The sequence below is a fragment of the Epinephelus fuscoguttatus genome, linkage group LG13 (assembly GCF_011397635.1).
Source record: "Epinephelus fuscoguttatus linkage group LG13, E.fuscoguttatus.final_Chr_v1".
NCBI lineage: Eukaryota > Metazoa > Chordata > Actinopteri > Perciformes > Serranidae > Epinephelus > Epinephelus fuscoguttatus.
Genome location: NC_064764.1, coordinates 701,006 through 723,085, shown reverse-complemented (window position 1 = coordinate 723,085; position 22,080 = coordinate 701,006). Strand labels below are relative to the sequence as shown.

Genomic DNA, 22,080 nt, shown 5'->3' with positions numbered 1-22,080 from the left:
AGAGGCACCTGCCCTGTCCCGGTTGGTTGGGATGGACTGATCTGGGGTGCTGTAACTGGTATCTCTGGAGTAGGCGGCATGGGGGGCAGGGCTGGGTCATTGTGGTCCTCACTTCAGCAAAGATACAATGAAGTTTTACTGCTGACTCCCTTTAAAACAGGCCTCCTCCCCAAGGTCTGGGGGCAGTTTAGGAAGGCATCATACCCAAATGGGCAAGCCCCCTCCTCTAAAGGTCTGAGGGTGACCCAAATTGGGACCAGTAAAATACAACAAATAAAAACAAAAGAATAAACAAAACAAAAATGACAACAAACAAATATGGTACCAGGAAGGAAATGATATTCACAGTAATAATAGTTGAAGGTAGTAATAAATAACAAACAAAACATGTGACCTAGCGTGTCTGCCTTGCCAGCCCACTCTAGTGCCCCGTTCCCGTTCCGCTCCGCTCCCGGTGGCAGGGGTGGATGTGCTGCTGTCACCCTCCTTGAGCATTATAGGTATATAGGTAGTACTATCAGCAGAAGTGCTATTCTGCCAGTTAACCCTTTTCTTTTTTCCTTTTTTGTTTTGTTTTGTTTTGTTTGTATACAGTTATTTACTGTTTGCCCCTTTCTCCCTGTCTTTCTTCCGTTCGCACCTTATACACTGCACCAGCATTCTCACACACACGCACACTGGATAATTGGTCTGGATAAAAGCAAGGATAGTAAAACTGAGGATAAGTACTGTGACTGACACCAGCGCCACACTGAGGCATGTAGACGATAGGGTTGTCACCCGTCTCCTATAGTATGGGATAGTCCCAAGTTGAAAAATAAAATGTATACTGTCACTTACTGATTCAATATGGGACACAGTTCGACCAACTATGTTTTCACCTGCTATGAATGACATGAGAAATATTAAACCAAAAGACTTACACGAGACATAGCGGAGAAATATTAAATCAGAATTTGTGGAGGACAATGTCACATAATGGCAGGTCTGTCACTCAGCGTCATCGTTGCCATGGTTACAAAGACTCCACTCAGAACCACTGTTAGCCACTCACTGCCCGCTGGCTGCTTGATTAAAGGGATAGTGCACCCAAAAATGAAAATTTAGCCATTATCTACTCACCCATATGCCGAGGGAGGCTCTGGTGAAGTTTTAGAGTCCTCACAACACTTACGGAGATCCGAGGGGGAAGTGGGTAGTAGCACAGCTGCACACCTAATGGCTGACAGCAACCCAGATTAAAACGTCCAAGAACACAGAATTGAAACCACAAAATATCTCCATACTGCTCGTCCGTAGATCCAAGTGTCCTGAAGCCCCGACATAAAAAGTTGTTTGGAAAAACGTCATTTAAACTCTGTTTTTAGCCTCATTGTAGGCTGTAGCTCTAACTGCCTCTGTGTACACTGCACTGACATGTGAGCGCTTGCGCGAGACCGTGAGACATGGGCACTGCCTTCATGTGTGTTCGCGTGCTTTCGCTGGTCTCACGCGCACACGTGAGCACGGTCCACAGAGAGGCAGTTAGAGCTACAGGCTACAATTTCAATCTGGGTCGCCGTCAGCCATTAGGTGTGCAGCTGTGCTACTACCCACTTCCCCCTCGGATCTCCGTAAGTGTTGTGAGGACTCTAAAACTTCACCAGAGCCTCCCTCGGCATATGGGTGAGTAGATAATGGCTGAATTTTCATTTTTGGGTGCACTATCCCTTTAAGTTATATGAAGGTCCCTTTACGCCCGGATGTTATACTTATGGAGCGTATGGATTTATAAAGCCTCACATGCACTTATATTTCAGTCATTGTGGAGCTGGGCGCACATGCAATTAATTTGTCACGTAGTAATTGAATTATTCGAGTAACCCGAGGAATCGTTTCAGCCCTAGACTTTACCACAAGTAGAAAGGGAAAAGGGATGGGGTGAAACAGCAGAGGCACTTTATCAACCCGGTAAGTAGTGCCATTAGCATCAAGCTAGCAAAGAAAACATTCTTTGCTAGCTTTCATAAAGAAGGATATAAAGTAATAAAATAAAAAAATTGTTGTGGGGCTTTTACTTACCACTATTTCATGTTTTTATATTTTTACTTTTTATCTGCTCCCGTTTGCTTTGATAAAGTTAATGCATTGCGCTGTCATTTCAATCTCAACATTTCCTGTATCTGTATAAAATTAAAAGCTCCTTATAAATTTGATTGAGAGAACCTCTTCATTTTCTAAAAAGGCTTTTATTATGAAACATTTGCAGGAACTTGTTGCGGAGGATTCAGTGACTTGCATGTATGCATGCGGTACATCAAATGTAGCTCTTGCCATCTGGTGGTGCTTTTTACGTTACTACAACAACATTTCAGCTGGCACATTAACAGACGGTGACTGAAATATTAGTAATGATAATAAAAATAGGACAAGAATAACCTGATGACATCACACATGTTGTGAAAGATGAACGGGAATGATTGAAATGGACCACTGTGTAGTTTGTCATGTCTGTCGGCCAAGTCACGGCAAGATTTTGTGACTCCACAATCACAACTTCGACATAGTGACCGTCGGAACAGACAAGAATGTTGTGTAGTGTGAACCAGGCATAAGTCTCTCCCTGTCCAAAAAATGCCATAACTAAATTATCATTAAGGTTATGAAAATAATTTCGGGCAATATTCTCTTTTCTTGTTCCCCTAGCACAGGTTTGTGATTTTTTTTTCTTTTTTTTTTTTTTTTTTTTTTTAAGAAATGCTTGCCCTAGTTTTCCTAATTTAGCAGTGGCTACTAGTGTTGACCCCTTTGTGACCTCACTACTTACTATGAAGGTACATCTCTGCTTCGTATAGTCTCATCCACTCACTAAACCATATGTCACTGCACACTATTAAAACTCTGTGGGGAGGATGATTTACATTTTTTTGAAATTGAAGGTAATGAATGGGTTAAGTGTTTGCGGTGGGCTCACTGCACAGGTTGCAATAATATAAGGTTCTTCACCACTATCATTTAACCACAAGGTCAGATCATCAGTAAAATATGGATGTTGATCCTGTCTACCACCGATGTCGTCAGCCTCCGGCTACCTGTACACACATTATTATGAACACACTCCTCTCTGCATAACGTTTATTTGGAAATATTAAGTAGAATCTCACAAGTTATCTCTGTCTCTGTCAAACCACCTGTAATCACTGTCTTATTCAGAGTCATCTTCATACCAGCAATTTCAGATGATGTAGAGGATTTGAAGCTCATCACTCTTAGATTGGAGATCTCTTCTGCTTTGTTAATATGGGAAAAAAAAATAGATGTACACTGTGAGGATCATGCGCTAGTTTATGAAGACATGGCAACTATTTTCTTTCATATGCTGATAACCTGACATTTACTTCCATGTCTGACTGACAAACTCTTAGCTAATTTTTAATGTCCCTAACCAAATCAATTGAAATTATTTGCTTTGTGATGTTTCACACTCCTCATATACTCAAGTGTATGTAGACACACACTTGAATGTTTAACTTTTATAGTTGCCATATAACTATGTCATTTCTTAGTTCTCCTGTTTGTTTTACTTTCTCGTAAAGCCTTATTTAAAACTAGATATACTACATTAGTTATTTGTCTGGAAACCCAATAAATACAGTTTGGGGGGTAGGGAGTCCATTATCAATTACAGGACTGTACAGCAACCAGATCCAAAACAATAATAATGCAAAAAAAAAAAATACAAGTCAAATTGTTAATTAGGTTTTAATTACCAGATTTTAATGTAGGGCACCACTGGTATCAAAAATCATGTGATCTGTAGCTGGATAGGTTATCTGGATAATAGCAACCTAGTCATCACTTTGTGCTTAGGAAGACTTGCTCGTGACTACTGGTACTTGTAGTTTTTGCTAGACTTGCTGAAGCTAACAGAAAGAAGCAGAAAGAGTTTTTTTCCCTTCAGACTGCATATACAGATGGCTGAGATCCAATCACAATGCTTGACCACCTCTAAATGTGGTCTGGCTGCTCTGACAGCATTAGAATTGCGTTCTGCATTAATCTACAAGTGGTTTTCCTTATAAATAATGTATCCATATACAGGCTGCATTTTGGTGTTTTTTTTCATGAAGCTATATAAGGGTGTTGAATGCCTGTCCCTCATAATATGTGAATCTGTTGACAGATTTCTCTGATTTTCACCACCACAACAGTTAACAAAATGAATCATCTTTATTTTTTGTTCTTAAATGTTTTGATATTCTTTTCTTACATTTACAAATGTACTCTTCACCTATTCACCTCTGCTATGGATCAAACTGCCCTCCTGTTCTTGCCATCTTACCTGAGGTACATTCCCACTGCGTAGGCACAGAGGAAGGAGTAGTCCATGGCTCCCAGCAGCTGCCTGTAGTTCCTTTTATCTGACAATATAAAGAAAAGATGTAGTGTTCAGGACAGCACATCAGATGTAGTTCATCCTCAGCTGTGTTTATTGGTCTTTGTGTGGTCAGGTTGTTCCTGACAAAAGCTGCAAAAAACAAGTCATAAAAGCAGCAGTGCAGTGCATTTCTACATGTTCTGCACATTATATTTTTATTTCTCTCTCTCTCTCTCTCTCTCTCTCTCTCACACACACACACACACACACACACACAGGAGTCAGGCAAACACAAACCAAAAGGTTTCCAGCTACAGTCCATGTCGGTGTGAAGAGATGGCAGGAAGGGCTGCTGGCTGCTACTGCTGCTGCTGGAGGCAATGGTGGCTAGCTCACTGACAGATGAACAGTTCTTATGGAGCTCGCTCTGTCAATACAAAACAATGAGGGCACCATGTTTAGCTGGCAGAAAATGATGTGTAACAGGCACACAATATGACCTGAAAAATATGTGCCTGAGATGTTAATATTCCATCTAAATCTGTGTTTTTAATCCATACAAGGTTTATTTCTTAGGGGATATCAAAAGAATGGGGAAGATCATTCGAATGACATACTCACTAATTTGACACCACTGGGCTGAACAGATGGCCAATTGGCTCTTTCTTAATACCTGTTCTATCATATGATAACATCAGGATATATTTATGTCTGACAATGTCTGAGAGAAGTGACCTCTGTACTGTTTTCTATAATGTCTGATTGTTCTGTGGAGAGGACTGCTAGGTTCTAGAACTTGGACTTGCATCTATAAACAGTAAAGTTAAGAAAACAGCTTGGTGTATAACATAACAGAAAACGAGAAAAAATGCCTTGCAATTGTATGCAAACCCATCAGTTGGAGTTATAGTTTACATCCATGTCTGTGAAAACACGGATGCTTCACTAACATCTTCCCACTAGCAGAACAGAAGATCTATACAGCATTGTGTCAAGATTAGAGTCACCAATTCAGTAACTGACCAAAAGTCTCCCCTTCTGTTCCTGAGTTATGATGCTGAGTAATGGACAGAAAAGTGTTTTATGCAGAACATTATGATGTCACAGTTAAGCTGACCTTTGACCTTTTGTAAAAGGTCATCTCTTCATCATATCCTATAAGAAATTTGTGTGAAGTTTTGTCATAATAAGCATATAAATTCTTGAATTAGATCCAAAAACATATTTTGTGAGGTCACAGTGACCTTAACCATTGACCTCTGACCCCCATATTCTAATCTGTTCATTCTTGATTCCAAGTGGATGTTTGTGTCAAACTTGAGTAGATTCCCTCAAGGCCTTCTTATATTGCGTAAATTTTAATTAATTTTTTTTTTTTTAATTTTATATACTTTATTAGTCCCCGAGGGGAAATTCAATTTTTCACTCTGTTGTCAATTACACACAGGTCCGAACACACACATACACAAACTGGACCTATACATGCACTAAGTGGAGACATGTCAGAGTAGGCTGCCCATGACAGGTGCTCCGAGCGGTTGGGGGGTTCGGTGCCTTGCTCCATATTTTGGTCCGGACGGGGACTTGATCAGGCAACCCTCCGGTTCCCAACCCAAGTCTGAGCTACCCCTATGGACTGAGCTACTGCCGCCCCCTAAACAAAATGAGACTGATGCAAGGTCACAGTGACCTTGACCTTTGACCACCAAATTCTTATCAGTTCTTCCTTGAGTCCAAGTAGATTTTTGAGCGAAATTTGAAAAGAAATCCTCCAGGTGTTCTTGAGATCACTTTCACGAGAATGTGACATACAAGGTCACGTTAAATAACGTGACTTAATTTACATTAAATCACCTCATGGAGCACCATTCTCGAAAACGGAAAAATTATTTAATGATATCAGTCTCATAAAATACACTTAACTATCAATTTGGAACTCTGATTAATAGCTAAATCAATAACTATAGCCAAAGTTACCATATTAACAGTAAAAGTTGAAGGATTTCAGAGTTCTTGACACAGCAGCGGTTGACTATTCACTCACTCTTGTGCAGTATTAAACAGACAGCAGGTACGATTCCAAAAGTATTTATTCACAATAGAGCAAAGCAAAACAAAACACACACATTTTAATCAGCTAACTATATACAAGCATGAGTGTTTATATGTGTGTGTGTGTGTGTGTGTGTGGGTGAGTGTGTACGCATGCCAAAGAGAGTGACAAAAAGGTGGGTGTGCGAAACAAAGGGCCATCTGGCCTACAAAACAAAATGGCTGGCAAGAGAAAACTACCAGATGGCCGAATCAAAGATGGCCGAATCAAAGATGGTCGAATCAAAGATGGCGTCTTCCTGGTTTTGCCTGACCGTGTGGTCATCCAGGACAAAGACAAGGATTCAAGAATCTTTTATTGTCATTCACATTACATTTACATGCAGTGGAACAAAATTTCGATTCTCAGGTCCCGGTAGAGCCCACGTAAACAATTCAAATATATACAATAAATATAAAAATATGAAGAAAATATGAAAAAGATAAGTAAGAAATATAAAAATATAAGTAAGAAGGCAAATAAAAAAGGTAATAAGGGCACATAACGTGATTGATTTGAGTTGGAGATAAGGAGATGAAACGAGAACTCTGAACCTCCTCTTTGAGTGTTGCTATTAGGGCTGGGCGGTATTGGTTTTGTGATTACCGTCATACTACGGCTACGGCGGCAGAACGGCCGGCCTGCCTGCCTGCTTGCCTGCCTCACGCACCTCCCTCGCTACGTGATGGCGGTGGCCTGCCCGACCGCCCCAAACCCAGGCCCCCGCTGCCTTCACCTGTCTTAAACACTGAAAATAAAACAAGAATAAATAAAACAAAAGAGGGAGACATTTTTCTATTTAATTTTATCACAGAGTTGCAGGCTTTAAACCCTGTGTGGGTGTGGACCCTGGCAGAGTCGTAGGGGTCACATGTGAGCTCTTAGTTTCAGAATCCTTAAGGTCACAATGTGAGTCGTTAGTCCTTCTGTTGTCCCTCTCCCCTCTCAGGGAGACTGAACACTGAACGTACAATAAATAACTAAAAGTCAAAGAGAGAGGAATCTTTCTATTTCATTTTATATATCTATTTATTCATTCATTTATTTTTTTATTAGTTTTCTCTTCACTGAAAATAAAACATGAAAAAAATAAAAGTTAGAGAGAGAGACAGAGAGAGATCTTTCTAATTCATTTTATTTATCCCTCCATCCATCTATTTATTTTTTTAATTATTATTTTTCACCCCCTCCACTCTCTGGAAGTGGCCGACCTCCCATCGCCCTCTCCCGTGTTGAACACTGATAATAAAGCATGGGGGCAAAAAATAAATCTTTCTATTTTATTTTTATTAATTTATTTTATTTTTGTGTATGCGATGTGTTGCAAAAGGGTCTGGGTTAGTGCAGACAATATCTAGTTGCATGCAAAACTCTGTGTAAAGCATTAGCAAATAAACATCAGGCCAATTAACCTAACTGCAAACAATCACAACGGTACAGCATTAAATCACAATCAACTATGCCCAGTTGTTACGTTACCAGTCCTTGAATGTAGCCTGCAGTTGAAGGCCAGAAAGAACTGTGATTCCAGATGCAGTCTTTGCTGTGTCCTTGGTTCCAAAGGTGCAGATCCGGTCACTCAGTATTCTTGCAGAGTTAGAGGTCTGGTGCTATCTCGACTTGGTTCTCCTTGTTGTTGGAAAGTTAGTTGCAAACCTTTGTTTGGCACACTAACTTTTCTGGTCTTCGGGTTCTGTGTTTGCTGGGAGCAGGCCACATTGAGAGCACAGGTGCAGCTCCTGCTATGAGCATGCAGAGGTAAGAGAACATGAGAAAGGTGAAGCAGGTCCTCCTGTCTATGTCCTACCTCTGTCGAGGTCCAGGAGAAAAGAGCAAGGGAGTCAGAGCAAGGGCCCCCTTCAGAAGTTCAGTGTAAGAGAGTGATGGAGAGTTGAAGTTTCTCCTTAAGCTGGCTTGGTGACATCATAGGGTCACATGTTACTGTGACAATAGTGCCCAGTCAAGTTTGAAAACTGTGTCCGTGGGCCAGACTCTCACTTAAGTGTGACCATGAGGCATCCTGAGGACATGAGTACCAAATGGCTGTCCTTTGTTTGATGAACAAAGAACATGCTGTCTCAGCCACCATTTCAGACGGCAAGACTCGGAGGGAAAGCCTTCACATGTCCCGTTCAGATCTGTACAAATGACAAATCATCTATGGTCCAGTGAATCCCAACACCTTGAAGTATGACTGCAGCATTAGGCAGACAGTGTGTGGATTAAATCAGTTGTTTTGCTCTTGGGCCCTGTCCCACTTCTACGCCTTAAATCTTCCACTTGAAAGGGAGATCTTTCCCTAAGAAATGGGACACCACTTCATGCAAATCAGTGTGGCCGACGCGCAGGCATACGTCACGCGTGGTAGATGTGCAGGCATACGCCACGCGTAGTAGCGACGCAAGATACCGGCAGCCATTCAGGTTTGAAAATGCCGGCTTCAGTGCTTGTGTTGTGCCGTGTGCTATGTTTATTCTTCTCCATCTGATGAATCAACGGAGAAGAAATGCTGAAAACAGGAGGCGCCTACGACGTCTTCTAGTTCTGATCGATTTTGTTCAAGTCGATTTGTTTAAATATTTTGACGCTGTGTTCAATCGAGTTGCTGATGAGTTTACGGGTGTGGGTATTGGGACAGGCCCTTGGTGTTATGTTGCAGGTTTCCACTTTCTTGCATCTGTAGCAGCATAGACGTGTTTATCCTTTGTGATTTGCCACTGTTTATAATGAGTGCTGCTGGTGGCCGCTGATGAGGTGGGCCAGTATAAAAGCGGCAGTCCACCCACCAGTTCTTCCTTTGCGCCTCCGTTACCTCTGTCACTTCCGGGTCAGCGGTCATTTGATCCGACAGGTATGACTGCACGCTGCTTCACCTCGCTGGTTGTTTGTGTCTCTCAATGTGCTTAAGGCATTGGTGTTGTGTTGTATGCGCTGCGGCATGTGTCTGTGGTAGGTGTCCTCTCTCTCTGCGGTATGGTTGATGCTGTCCGGTGACTAATGCTAGTGTGATCACAGGTAAATGCTGGTGGCTGCCAGGGGTCCTCTCTCCCTCCCTCCTCTCGTGAGTGTGTGTGTGCGTGTCCATACCTGCTAAAAAGGTATGTATGTGTAGCATAACGTGCACCGCGTCATCATCAGTGTACTTAATATTGCTAATAGTATTTTTCTTGATTAGGAATTACTGTAACCAGCTTATTGGGGTGCTGCTGTTTTGTCTCTACAAGACGCTTCTCCGCTGCTGTCTCCACGAGACGTCTTGCTGCTGCTTCCGCTACTGCATGTTCCAAAAAAAAAGACATTTTGCTACTGCTGCTTCTTCTAAAGACGCCTTGCTACTGCTTTGCACTTTGCTGCATCATCTACATTTTGCTGCTGTCTCCTCAATGTATTGCTGTGTATGTCTGCTGCTGGACTGCACACCGTGGACTGAATGATTTTTAAACAGGGCTTATTCCCTATGTTTTAATTGTATACACGTGGGTTACACTCCCCTTACTTTTGAGTTAATTGTATAGATTTATTCAGGTATATTCTTTTGTTTATTTAAATTTATTATTAGTTATCATCTTTTGTTTATCTTGGGTTTTGGTTTTGTCTCCTCATTCAATTTCCCTTGACTGAGTTAATTGGAGGGGTTTTGTTTCTTTATTGTTTAGGTTCTAAGTTAAAAGGGGTTATTTGGTATATTTCCATGCGGTTTCTAAATTTGTAAACCTGCCCATTAGTTATATATTGTTTGTTTTTGATTTTTCTTTGTTTGTTGCTGCAACCCCACTAATTTGTTTTCTTTTCCCCTTTTCAGTTGCTGAAGGCCGGTGTGGTGGTGGAGGTGTCTGTGACTGGTGGTGGTGTCCTCCCATTTTGTGTGCTGTGCTTCCCTGGGATTGGTTAACTTCACTGAGTGTCCGTCATGTGTGTGGGTGATAAGTTGGTTTACTTTCTCATATTTTGAGGATCACTCCCCCTTCACTGGCACTTGTCCACCCAAACGCCTCAGCTCCTGATTAGGTCCCCCTTCCCTTCCTGTGTGAATGGTTTTGATAACTTTTAATTAGTGTTAAATAAAACTTGGAACCACGTCTCTGGCCTCTGAGTAAACCGAACCTGAAGTGAAGTGTATACATACATATAGTATTGTACCCAATTATTTGGTCCGTTCCTTGCCCTTCTGGCGCGATGACGTATATAGCGCACATAGCAACGGGCTGCATAGTAACAGGCTGAGATAGAGCAGTCGGACTTGTTGCACTCACCAGTTTCCATTCGCCACAGCACGGTCTTCTACCTCCCTTCTTCGACCTTCTACCTCCCTTCTCCTCCTCAACAGACAAAGCATTAGCAGAACAAGATTGTTGTCGTACTGCTGCTTCAAGAATATAAGCAAAACACGCCCGAAAAACGCACTAAGAACGGCATCATCAAACATCTTGTTATCCGAAGCGAGGACTACAGTGTTTTCTTCCGGTAAACGTACACACGTAACATCCGCCCGCCCCCTATCCAATCAGAAACCTTCTCTGCCCCAAACCTTGCGCAGACCTGAATAAAGGCAATTGAACTGATCTCCCATGTAAACCCTCATTCGGAATTAATATTTCCCATGTAAACTACCTGGAAAAACTTTAATTCCGAATGATTTCATTCAGATTTATTTCATTCCAGATGAGAAGCTATCATGTAACCGTAGCCAATGGAAATAATAATTGAATTTAGACTTTTGTTTAAAACTGGACTTTTTCATTGTCCGAAACACTCAGGGTGTTTTACTCTATGTGTAAATGCAGATGCACGTGAGCTCATGTATGTGTTCTAAAGAGTAAGTTGTAACAATGAACATAAGGTACCTTGACAATACTGATGGGTTTCCTGGAGAGGTGGAAGCTGGTGTAAAGCAGAAAGGTGAGGATGAATGTGAGAGCTCTGTACCTGCAGAGAGGAAACACAAGAGCAGCACTGAGGATGGACCAGAGAACAATATCAAACACCCCCTTGAAATGACACCTGCATGTTCAGTTTCAGCTTGACGTAAGAAGGAGAAAGGACACAGCTCACACTTATCTTTTTATATATCTTTTTTACGAGCTTCATTGCCAACAAGACATGCTTTAATTGCAGCACACATATTTGCAGATATCACTTCACAAAGATTACTCTTATCTCAAAAGTAGCAATCAACGCAATCCGCAGCAGTCAAAGAAAGCAGATAGTATTAAGAGATATTTGTGTAACATTAACAGATACTCAAATGTGTGTGGCTGTCATTTCGCATCTTCTGGTTCTACTATGTAAAAAGCAAATAAATAAAACAAGCAATCCCAGCCGACACTCCTTTCTTTAAGAGGCTGTAGTGGCCTGAGTTTTAAAGCTAGAGTGATGATACTGGTGTCATACAGGTGCAGCCAATTCAAATTTCTGTTTGGTCCGTGGTGGAGCCATGACCGATCCGTGACAGGTCCCTGTCGTCACCTGGCTGGGCTCGTAGCTCTAATGAGATCCCCCGTGATGACGTAGAGAATACGGGGCTGACTGGATATGCCCCTAAGTTTAATTTGTAGAAACCAGTTGCATTGGTCTGTCTATACACCAGGAGGAGCAGTGAGTGTGGAAGCTTCACACGCCTACGTTCCCATACACACGGAGAACTACACGGTGGTCTCCTTCCAGCTATTTCCGACAGTACTCTTAACATTAAACTTCTTCTTTGTCATCTCTTCTTCAAGATGGTTAGGTACGCTGTTAACGCTGGCAAAATGCTAACCAGAGTTCTCCCAAGAGCCAACAGGTTTATCAGGAATCTGTCCATGGTCAGTTGTTGAGTATCAGTTGAGTGTGTTGTTGTTTACAGTGGGCATAAGACGCTCTCTTATGACGTCATCTCATGGCGCACTCTTCTTCTACGGGGGTGTTTTATTTTGTTCATTTTTCACAACAAGCGCCACCTACTGTTCTTCCTTTTTTGTGATCAATTTTTTATTTTTTTTTTTCATTTTATAAAACAGATGTGACACACATTGATTAAACCAAAATAACAACATAATAAACAGTAATAAACATAAAAAAAAAGGTATGATCATATAGGAAGACTAGCTCTGCTTTAAGGCACAGCTAATAGGGATCCTTATAAATTAAAACAGAAATAAACAAAAAACAATAGCAAAAAGACAGTAACAACAGTAACAGAGTAATAGGGAGTACCACATCCCCTACCCTAAACCCACCCACCCACAGGACCCAAAGAAGAACCAGAGTTGGCTACAATAATGATTTTAAAGCGGTGATGGCATCATCCCAACATAAAATGTTGTCGGGTTTGGCCAAATGCAAATTGGCTGCCCAACGTTCCATGATGGCTATATCTATGAAGTCTAACAACCATTTCTTTAAAGATAACAAATGGGGAGGTTTCCATCTGCATGCTATCAGCCTTTTAGCAGCAGTAAGGCCAGCCAGCAAAAGGCGTTTAAGTTTAACAGGTAGATCCAAGTTGGAAGAGTCATTAAGTAATAAGATGGAAGGCAAATAAGGAATCTGCTTGACAATATTATGGACAGCACACTACAAACTTTCTTCCAGAAATCCGCAACACCTGGGCACTCCCAAACCATGTGGAAAAAAGTGCCTAAGCTCTTTTGAGAACACAGGGTACAATTAGGAGAGGGCAAGGCTTTAAATTTGAACAAAATGTGTGGAGTGAACTAGGACCGGTGTATGAACTTGTAATGAATAATTCGGTGATTACGGTTTCTGAAAGATAAAGACAAGTTTTGCTAGATCAAGTGCCAGTCCAGAATACTGTCATCAGATGGGAGGTCCTGCTTCCAAACTCTGTCAAGGGAAAGTGGCTTAATTGGTGCCTGTATCAAGATGGCATAAACCACAGAAACCAAACCCTTACTCCCAGTCAGTGCCTTATGTAAAGGATGCAAACCTAATGTAACATCCCAGGGCACCCCATACGTGCGCATTGCTGTGCGCAGCTGAAGATAAAAGAAGAAGGAGGAACCAGGTAGATAGTAAATAGACCAGTAAATAGATTCTGAATATCTGTGAATGAGCGGAGACCTTCAGCCCCAAAGATATCAACAAGTGTAAATATGCCGTTATTTGCCCAGCTGGAAAAATAAATAGGACGCCCTCCCAGCTGGAGACGAGGATTCAAGAATATGGGCGACTGAAGGTACCAATTGGGAGTCACATTGCAAAAAATTTTCAACAGCGCTCCAGGTGGAGATAAGCACTGCCATAATAGACCCAAATTTCAACTTAGATTGTTTAATAGATATATTTGAGTATATATCTAAAACGAACAAAAAATATCATTGACTTCTGTTGGATCAGAGCATAATTTACCTGTGGAAGATTTGACTGAAGGTATGTTAGCCAATTGTCCATTGGTTTTGAGTTTCAAAGCCAGTAGATGACTTGGTGGGACACTATGCAAGTAATCAAGTTGCCTAGTCCTATGTATTAGAAAATCAGATTTGTTCCTCAATAATTGATTAAGGTCTTTTATTAGAAAGCCTCGCTCAAGGATAAGGTCAGGAGTAACATTCAGAGACACAGAACTCTCTAAAGTTGCAATTCTATTTTCTAGATCTAAAATATGTTGCAGTCTTGTTCTATTTAAATTAGAAGCAAATCCAATTGTTTTGTCCCTTATGAACCCTTTCACAGCTGACCAGAGAACCCTGGGGTCATCAACAGAGGGTCTATTTATCGCTAAAAATTGGTCCAGTTGATCTTTCATTTCCCTTAGGACAGATTCATTCTGCAATAAAGTGGAATTGAACCGCCAACGGGCCACCCTTCTGGAGCCAGAAGGGATTGCCAGTCTGCCAAATACAGCCCTATGGTCAGAAAGAGACATAGGAAGAAGAGCAAGATCAGAAGCTTTTTCAAATAAATGTTTAGAAATAAAAATGTAATCTATACGGGAAAAAGATCTATGACGCGATGAAAAACAAGAGAACTCCCTTAGAGAGGGATTAGCTGTCCGCCAGACATCTACTACAGCACAGTCCGATGCCCACTTCCTTAATGCAGAGGAAGCAAGACGCTGGTTTGACCCGTCAGCTACACCAGTTCTATCTAATGAGTGCAACCAAACCGCATTAAAGTCACCTCCTATTATTAGACCAAAATCAGATAAATCCAGCATAAGTTTAGTGAGATAATCAAAAAAGCTTCTATCAAATGAGTTAGGGGCATAAACAGAAATAAAAGCAAATTTTTTACCATTCACTAGAGTTTTAATATAGACTACTCTACCCTCAGAGTCCTTCCCAGAACCTAAATTTGTAAACTGAAAACTACGTTTAGCAATAATTGCTACTCTGTTTTTCTTCAAATTTGAGGAGGAAGCTATAACATGATAGAGTTTATCATGAAGTCTGGAGACATCACTTTCCACCTACTGCTCTTCCTGTTGACTCCCAATTATCGCAAAATAATAACAAATGGAAACGGACATAAATTCGCATTTTCTTTTGCGCATTTTCACAAAATTCGCTCAAAAATGTCGATACATTTGGATGGAAACCCCAGTATTAGTGGGAAAGAGCTTCCTACACAGAGCACATTATCACTATATATAATACCATTATTATGGGTATATAAATGTAAGTGTGCTGTGTTATACCACCACACTCTGTTTACAGAATGTGCGAAAGACGAGGATTTTTTTTTAACCTCAGCTAAAATGTTGTTTTTCAGAGACTACACACCAACAAATATGGATTGAAGCAGAATCTTTCATTAGATAAAAACAGCTAGTGAATATTGGAAATTATTACATAGATTTTTTTTTTAATTAATTTTTGGACTGTACAGTGCTGTGCACACACTCTGCCTGCCACTCACAGCACGGCTTCACCTCATTGATCTGTCGCTTTCTGTTTTAACAGATTCATGGAAGCGATATTTCACAAGATCTGATGCAAGAGGAATTTGCGATAAAATGTTTATTACTATTTATTAACACTAGAACTGGCAAGGGGTTATTTTTACCGCCCTGCCATTTTCAAATGCTTGTAACTTTGTCACAATAAAACTCTTAACATCTATATAACATACACATAACATAACATCTATGTATCTATATATATCTATATATATATCTATATCCTACAGGGCTGTCTTGGTTGACACGCCTCTGCAACATTGCGTGGACATCGGGGGCAGTGCCTCTGGAGTGGCAGACCGGGGTGGTGGTCCCCATCTTCAAGAAAGGGGACCAGAGGGTGTGTTCCAACTACAGGGGGATCACACTCCTCAGCCTACCCGGTGAGGTCTACTCCAGGGTGCTGGAGAAGAGGGTCCGGTCAATAGTTGAACCTCAGATTGAGGAAGAGCAATGTGGTTTTCGTCCCGGACGCGGAACCGTGGACCAGCTTTTTACGCTCGCCAGGGTAATGGAGGGGGCATGGGAGTTCACCCAACCAGTCCACAGGTGTTTTGTAGATTTGGAGAAGGCTTACGACCATGTCCCCAGGGGCATCCTGTGGGGGGTGCTCCAGGAGTATGGGGTTGGTGGCCCCTTGCTAGGGGCCATCCAGTCCCTGTACCGAAAGAGCGTGAGTCTGGTTCGCGTGGCTGGCAGTAAGTCGGACCTGTTCCCGGTGAGAGCTGGACTCCGCCAGGGCTGCCCTTTGTCACCAGTTCTGTTCATAACTTTTTAAGGGACAGAATTTCTAGGCGCAGCCGAGTAGTGGAGGGTGTCAGGTTCGGTGACGGGAGGATCTCGTCCCTGCTTTTTGCGGATGACGTGGTCCTCCTAGCTCCATCGAACAGTGACCTCCAGCTCTTGCTGGGATGGTTCGCAGCCGAGTGTGAAGCGGCTGGGATGAGAATCAGCACCTCCAAGTCTGAGGCCATGGTCCTCAGCCGGAAAAGGGTGGATTGCCCACTCCAGGTCAGGGGGGAGGTCCTGCCTCAGGTGGAGGAGTTTAAGTATCTCGGGATCTTGTTCACAACTGAGGGTAGGATGGAGCGGGAGATTGACAGGCGGACTGGGGCGGCGTCAGCAGTGATGCAGGCGCTTAACCGGTCCGTTGTGGTGAAATGGGAGCATAGTCAGAAAGCTAGGCTCTTGATTTACTGGTCAATCTAAGTTCCAACCCTCACCTATGGTCACGAGCTCTGGGTAGTGACCGAAAGAACGAGATTGCGAGTACAAGCGGCCGAAATGAGTTTCCTCCGTAGGGTGGCTGGGCTCAGCCTTACAGATAGGGTGAGGAGCTTGGACATCCAGGAGGGACTCGGAGTAGAGCCGCTGCTTCTCCACATCGAGAGGAGCCAGTTGAGGTGGTTCGGGCATCTGGTAAGGATGCCTTCCGGACGCCTCCCTTGGTAGGTATTCCGGGCATGTCCAACCGGGAGGAGACCTCGGGGCAGCCCCAGGACACGCTGGAGGGATTACATCGCCCGGCTGGCCTGGGAACGCCTCGGAAGTGGCTGGGGAGAGGACTGTCTGGGCTTCTCTGCTGAGGCTGCTGCCCCGGCGACCCGGACCCGGATAAGCGGAGGACGACGAGTACGAGTACGGGTAAGGTTACAAGTGTACACATATATATATATATATATATATATATACACATATATACATATATACCAATACTGAGGTCTTGAAGAATGTAGCCCCAAGGCTCATTCAGTACCGGAGTTCGGTACCTATCCCTATTCTCCAGAGCCTTTGTGCTCCACTGTCTAGCAGGTTAACTTCTATCACAGCGGTGCCTGCATAGTGTGACGTGTGTGGTTGTGCTGCTGCTGTGGTCCTGCCAAATGCCTCCTGCTGCTGCTGTTATTATTAGTCATACTTCTACTGTTATTATACATATATGATTATTGTCACATATGTATACTATCAGATATTAATATACAGTGACCTCCAAAGGTATTGGAACAGTGAGTCCAATTCCTTTATTTTTGTTGTGGACTGAAAACATTTGGGTTTGACATCAAAAGATGAATATGAGACAAGAGATCAACATTTCAGCTTTTATTTCCAGGTATTTACATCTGGATCTGATACACAACTTAGAAGACAGCATTATTTGTAACGGAACACAAAATTTTTAGGTGAGCAAAAGTATTGGAACATATACACTTAAAATAGATTAAAGTGAATAAGAATTAATATCCTTGCAAATCCTTTGCTTTCAATAACTGCATCAAGCCTATGACCCATTGACATAACCAAACTTTTGCATTCTTCTTTTATGATGCTTTTCCAGGCTTTCACAGCAGCCTCTTTCAGTTGTTTGTTTTGGGGGGTTACTCCCTTCAGTCTCCTCTTCAGCAGGTAAAATGCATGCTCTATTGGGTTTAAGTCTGGAGATTGACTTGGCCAGTCTAAAACCTTCCTTCTTGCCCCTGATGAACTCCTTTGTTGTTTTGGCAGTGTGTTTTGGGTCGTTATCTTGCTGCATGATGAAGGATCTCCCAATCAGTTTGGTTGCATCTTTCTTTAAATTAGCAGACAAAATGTTTCTGTAGACTTCTGAGTTCATTTTGCTGCTGCCATCATGTGTTACATCATCAGTGAAGATGAAAGAGCACGTCCCCCCAATCCATGCAAGCCCAAGCCATGACATTACCTCCACCGTGTTTCACAGATGAGCTTGTATGTTTGGGATCATGAGCAGATCCTTTCTTTCTCCAAACTTTCGCCTTTCCATCACTTTGGAAAAAGTTCATCTTTGTCTCATCAGTCCATAAAACTTTTTTCCCAGAATTTTTGAGGCTTATCTCTGTACCTTTTGGCAAATTCCAGCCTGGCCTTCCTATTCTTCTTGCTAATGAGTGGTTTGCATCTTCTGGTGTAGCCTCTGTACTTTTGTTCATGAAGTCTTCTGCGAACAGTAGATTGTGATACCTTCACTCCTGCCCTCTGGAGGTTGTTGCTGATGTCACTAACAGTTGTTTTAGGGTCTTTCTTTACAGCTCTCACAATGTTTCTATCATCAACTACTGATGTTTTCCTTGGTCTACCTGTTCGACGTCTGTTGCTTAGTACACCAGTGGTTTCTTTCTTCTTCAGGACATTCCAAATGGTTTTACTGGCTATGGCCAATGTTTGTGCAATGGCTCTGATTGATTTTCCATCTTCTCTCTGATTCACAATTGCTTCTTTTTCACCCATAGACAGCTCTCTGGTTTTCATGTTGGTTCCACCTCTAAATGCAGTCTGCACAGGCAAAACCTGGGCAACAAAACACACCTGTCAGTCACATGTTCCAATACTTTTGCTCACATGAAAAATGGGTGGGTTCAAACAAAAGGTGCTATCTTCTAAGTTGTGTATCAGATCCAGATGTAAAAACCTGGAAATAAAAGCTGAAATGTTGATCTCTTGTCTCTTTTGATGTCAAACTCAAATGCTTTCAGTCTACAACAAAAATAAAGGAATTGGCCTCACTGTTCCAATACTTTTGGAGGGCACTGTGTACTTTCAACATATTGTGCCACAGTAGCCAGAATTATACTTATAATATTATTATTTTAATTAATGTTGTTGTACGCTATTAACATTATCGTCTCTCCTGCATCTCTCTCTCTTTCTGTCTCCCCTTCTGTCTCATTGTGTCATACAGACTACCGTTGATGTTTTATGTTGATCTGTTCTGTACATCACCTATTGCACGTCTGTCGTCCTGGAAAAGGGATCCCTCCTCAGTTGCTCTTCCTGAGGTTTCTACCATTTTTTCCCCTGTTAAAGGGAGTTTTTCCTTATCTGCTGCGAGGGTCCTAAGGACAGAGGGATGTTGTATGCTGTAAAGCCCTGTGAGGCAAATTATGATTTGTGATATTGGGCTTTTTAAATAAAATTGATTATTGAGTGATTGATTGATGTCGTCAGTAGTTTGGTTTTCGGAAGCCCTCAAAGTTTTACTCCCAAGTCATGGGTTCACTGCCAAAAATGACCTTGTGTTCTATTGACACTGCTTGTTTTATCGACATCTCGACTCTTACGAATAGGCTAATTCACACTGTCTACGTGAGCTAGAGGCCGACAACGAGAGCCCAAGGTCCCGTTCATCGCTGCTTGCAGCTTTAATTTCTGTATGTTTTTTTTCATGTATGTCTTTTTTAACGTATTTATTTTAATACTGTACCTGAAATTATATTTGAGCAAAAAGGAAAATGTTTCTTAACCTTTTTTTTTTGTTTGTTTGAGATGATTTTTGTTTTGTTTGTTTGTTTTTATTCAGTCATCGTCATCACATACAACATAGGAACATACACAAATTTGACAACAACAATACTAATGATTGTATACAAAAAAATTGCTAATTAATTATGATGTAATGACTGAAAAGGTATAGGCTGAAGCATAATGCTTATATTTGCCTATCCTACATAAAATCCTAAATTATGCTATCCACAAAACGTCATTTATAAGAAAAAAGAAAAAAAAAAACTATTCCAATTTATAACTCTCAAAAAAAGCCTTCACAACCATTTGTTTGAAAATCAACAATGAATTACACATTCGCAAATTTAAGTCAGCATCATTCCAAAATCTAACTCCAACAACAGAAATACATCTCCTTTTAATCCCCTTTTTTGCTTTTGGGACAGTAAACTTAGAAACATCTCTTAAATCATATTTTCCCTCCCGCACAGAAAAGAATCTTTGTACTGTATCTGGCAGTGACTTTGTTTTTGCTCTGTACATTATTTGCATTATTTTAAAATAAACCATATCATTGAATTTCAAAACATGTGACTTCATGAACAATGGATTTGTGTCATCATAATAACCTGCCTTGTTGATAAGACAAGTAGCTCATTTTTGTAACACAATTATTGAATTGACAGCTGTTTTAAAAGTTGGTCCCCACAACTTTACACAGTACGACATATATGGAAGTATAAGTGAATTGTAAATAATATACAAGCATTTGTAATTTAGCATATCCTTAGATTTATAAAGGATTGCTATTGATTTTGATATTTTACTTTTTATATAATCAATATGTTGTCCCCATGTTAATTTATCATCTATCACTACCCCAAGGAACTTAGTCTCAAAAACTCTTTAAATTTTATCATTACAAATTTTTAATTCAATATCCTCATCTCTTTTTGTTCTATTTCCAAAAACTATAAATTTAGTTCTCTTTATATTAAGAGACAATTTATTAACATCAAACCAACATTTTAAAACCTCAAGTTCCCTTTCTACAGCAAAACACAAGTTCCTTTAAATGTTTTCCAGAGCAAAATAAATTTGTGTCATCTGCAAAAATTACAAATTTTAATAGACCCGTAACCTTACAAATGTCATTTATATAAAGTAAAAATAATTTTGGACCAATCACCGAACCCTGTGGTACCCCACATGTGACCTCCTTAAATCCTGACACAGTTTCATTTATTTGCACACACTGTTTTCTATTTTCCAAATAGCTTTTTAACCAAAAATGAGCAATGCCTCTTATTCCATAATTGTTCAATTTTCTCAACAATTTACTGTGATCAATTGTGTCAAACGCCTTCTGTAGATCAATGAAAATACCAATAGAAAATTTATCATTTTCAACTACCTCTGCCATATCCTCAACCATTTCCATTACTCCATAAGTAGTAGTTATGTTTTTTCTAAATCCATACTGATGATCACTCAAAAATTTATTTTTTTCAATGAATACATCTAATTGTTTACAGTGTCTCTAATATTTTTGAAAATTGACGAAGTAGGGATACAGGTCTATAATTGTCCATATAATGTTTATCTCCACTTTTAAATATTGGTATTACCTTTGCTGTTTTCATACCATTTGGGAAAACACCGCATCGAAGTGATTGGTTACATATGTAGGTCAAAGGTCTAACAATAGAACAAATAACTTTAATAATTTTCATGTCAATAGAATATATATCAGATATGTTTTATTTTTTAGTTTTCTTATTGTTTCAATTATGTCAATTTCATTAACCCCACAAAGGAACATAGAATTAATATTGACATCAATGAGGTGATCAAACATGTCTTTTTTGTCGTCTGGCACAAGTATTTTACTGGCCAGTGTACTGCTGGCATTCACAAAATAGTCATTGAAATTGTCAACAATGTTGTGTAAATTATCCACTGCAACATCGGATTTGTTCAAAAAGTAACTAGGAAAGTCTGATTTGTAATTTGTATTGTAAATTATATGATTAATTACTTTCCAAGTTCTTTGGATATTATTTTTCTTGTCCTCTAATATTTTATTGTAGTATTTCTTTCTTGCATTTCTAATTATAGAAGTCAATTTATTTTTATACTGTTTATATTTTTCTTCACTTTCACGAGTTCTCAGTTGTAAATATTTCTTATAAAGTGAATTTTTCTTTTTACATGCTTTTTGTAGACTTTTAGTCAACCATGGCTTTCCGTTATATTTATTCTCAGTAACCAAGTACTTCCTGACAGGACAGTGTTTATTGTATACTTCTAAAAATCCAAACAAAAACGCATCATATGCCTGGTTTGGATCATCAACATATACCTCATCCCAGTTGTAGTTAGCAAGGTCCAACTTCAATGCCTCAATTCTTTCTGGTGTCCTTATTCTGTTCAGTAAGGCTAACTGAGCCATTAATGTTATAATTATCTAAATTTACAAAAATAGGAAGGTGATCA

General features: G+C 40.6%; 1 protein-coding gene across 1 annotated transcript in view; it reads right to left on the bottom strand.

Annotated features, from left to right (window-relative positions):
- slc37a1 (solute carrier family 37 member 1) overlaps positions 1–22,080 on the bottom strand; it is a 90,020-nt gene that overhangs the window by 45,415 nt on the left and 22,525 nt on the right. The window contains exons 3-5 of the mRNA XM_049594851.1: positions 11,294–11,375; positions 4,655–4,784; positions 4,322–4,400 (exon numbers count right to left, since the gene is read on the bottom strand). Of these exons, the coding sequence (XP_049450808.1) occupies positions 4,322–4,400; positions 4,655–4,784; positions 11,294–11,375 (291 nt within the window). The remainder of the gene's footprint in view (positions 1–4,321; positions 4,401–4,654; positions 4,785–11,293; positions 11,376–22,080) is intronic.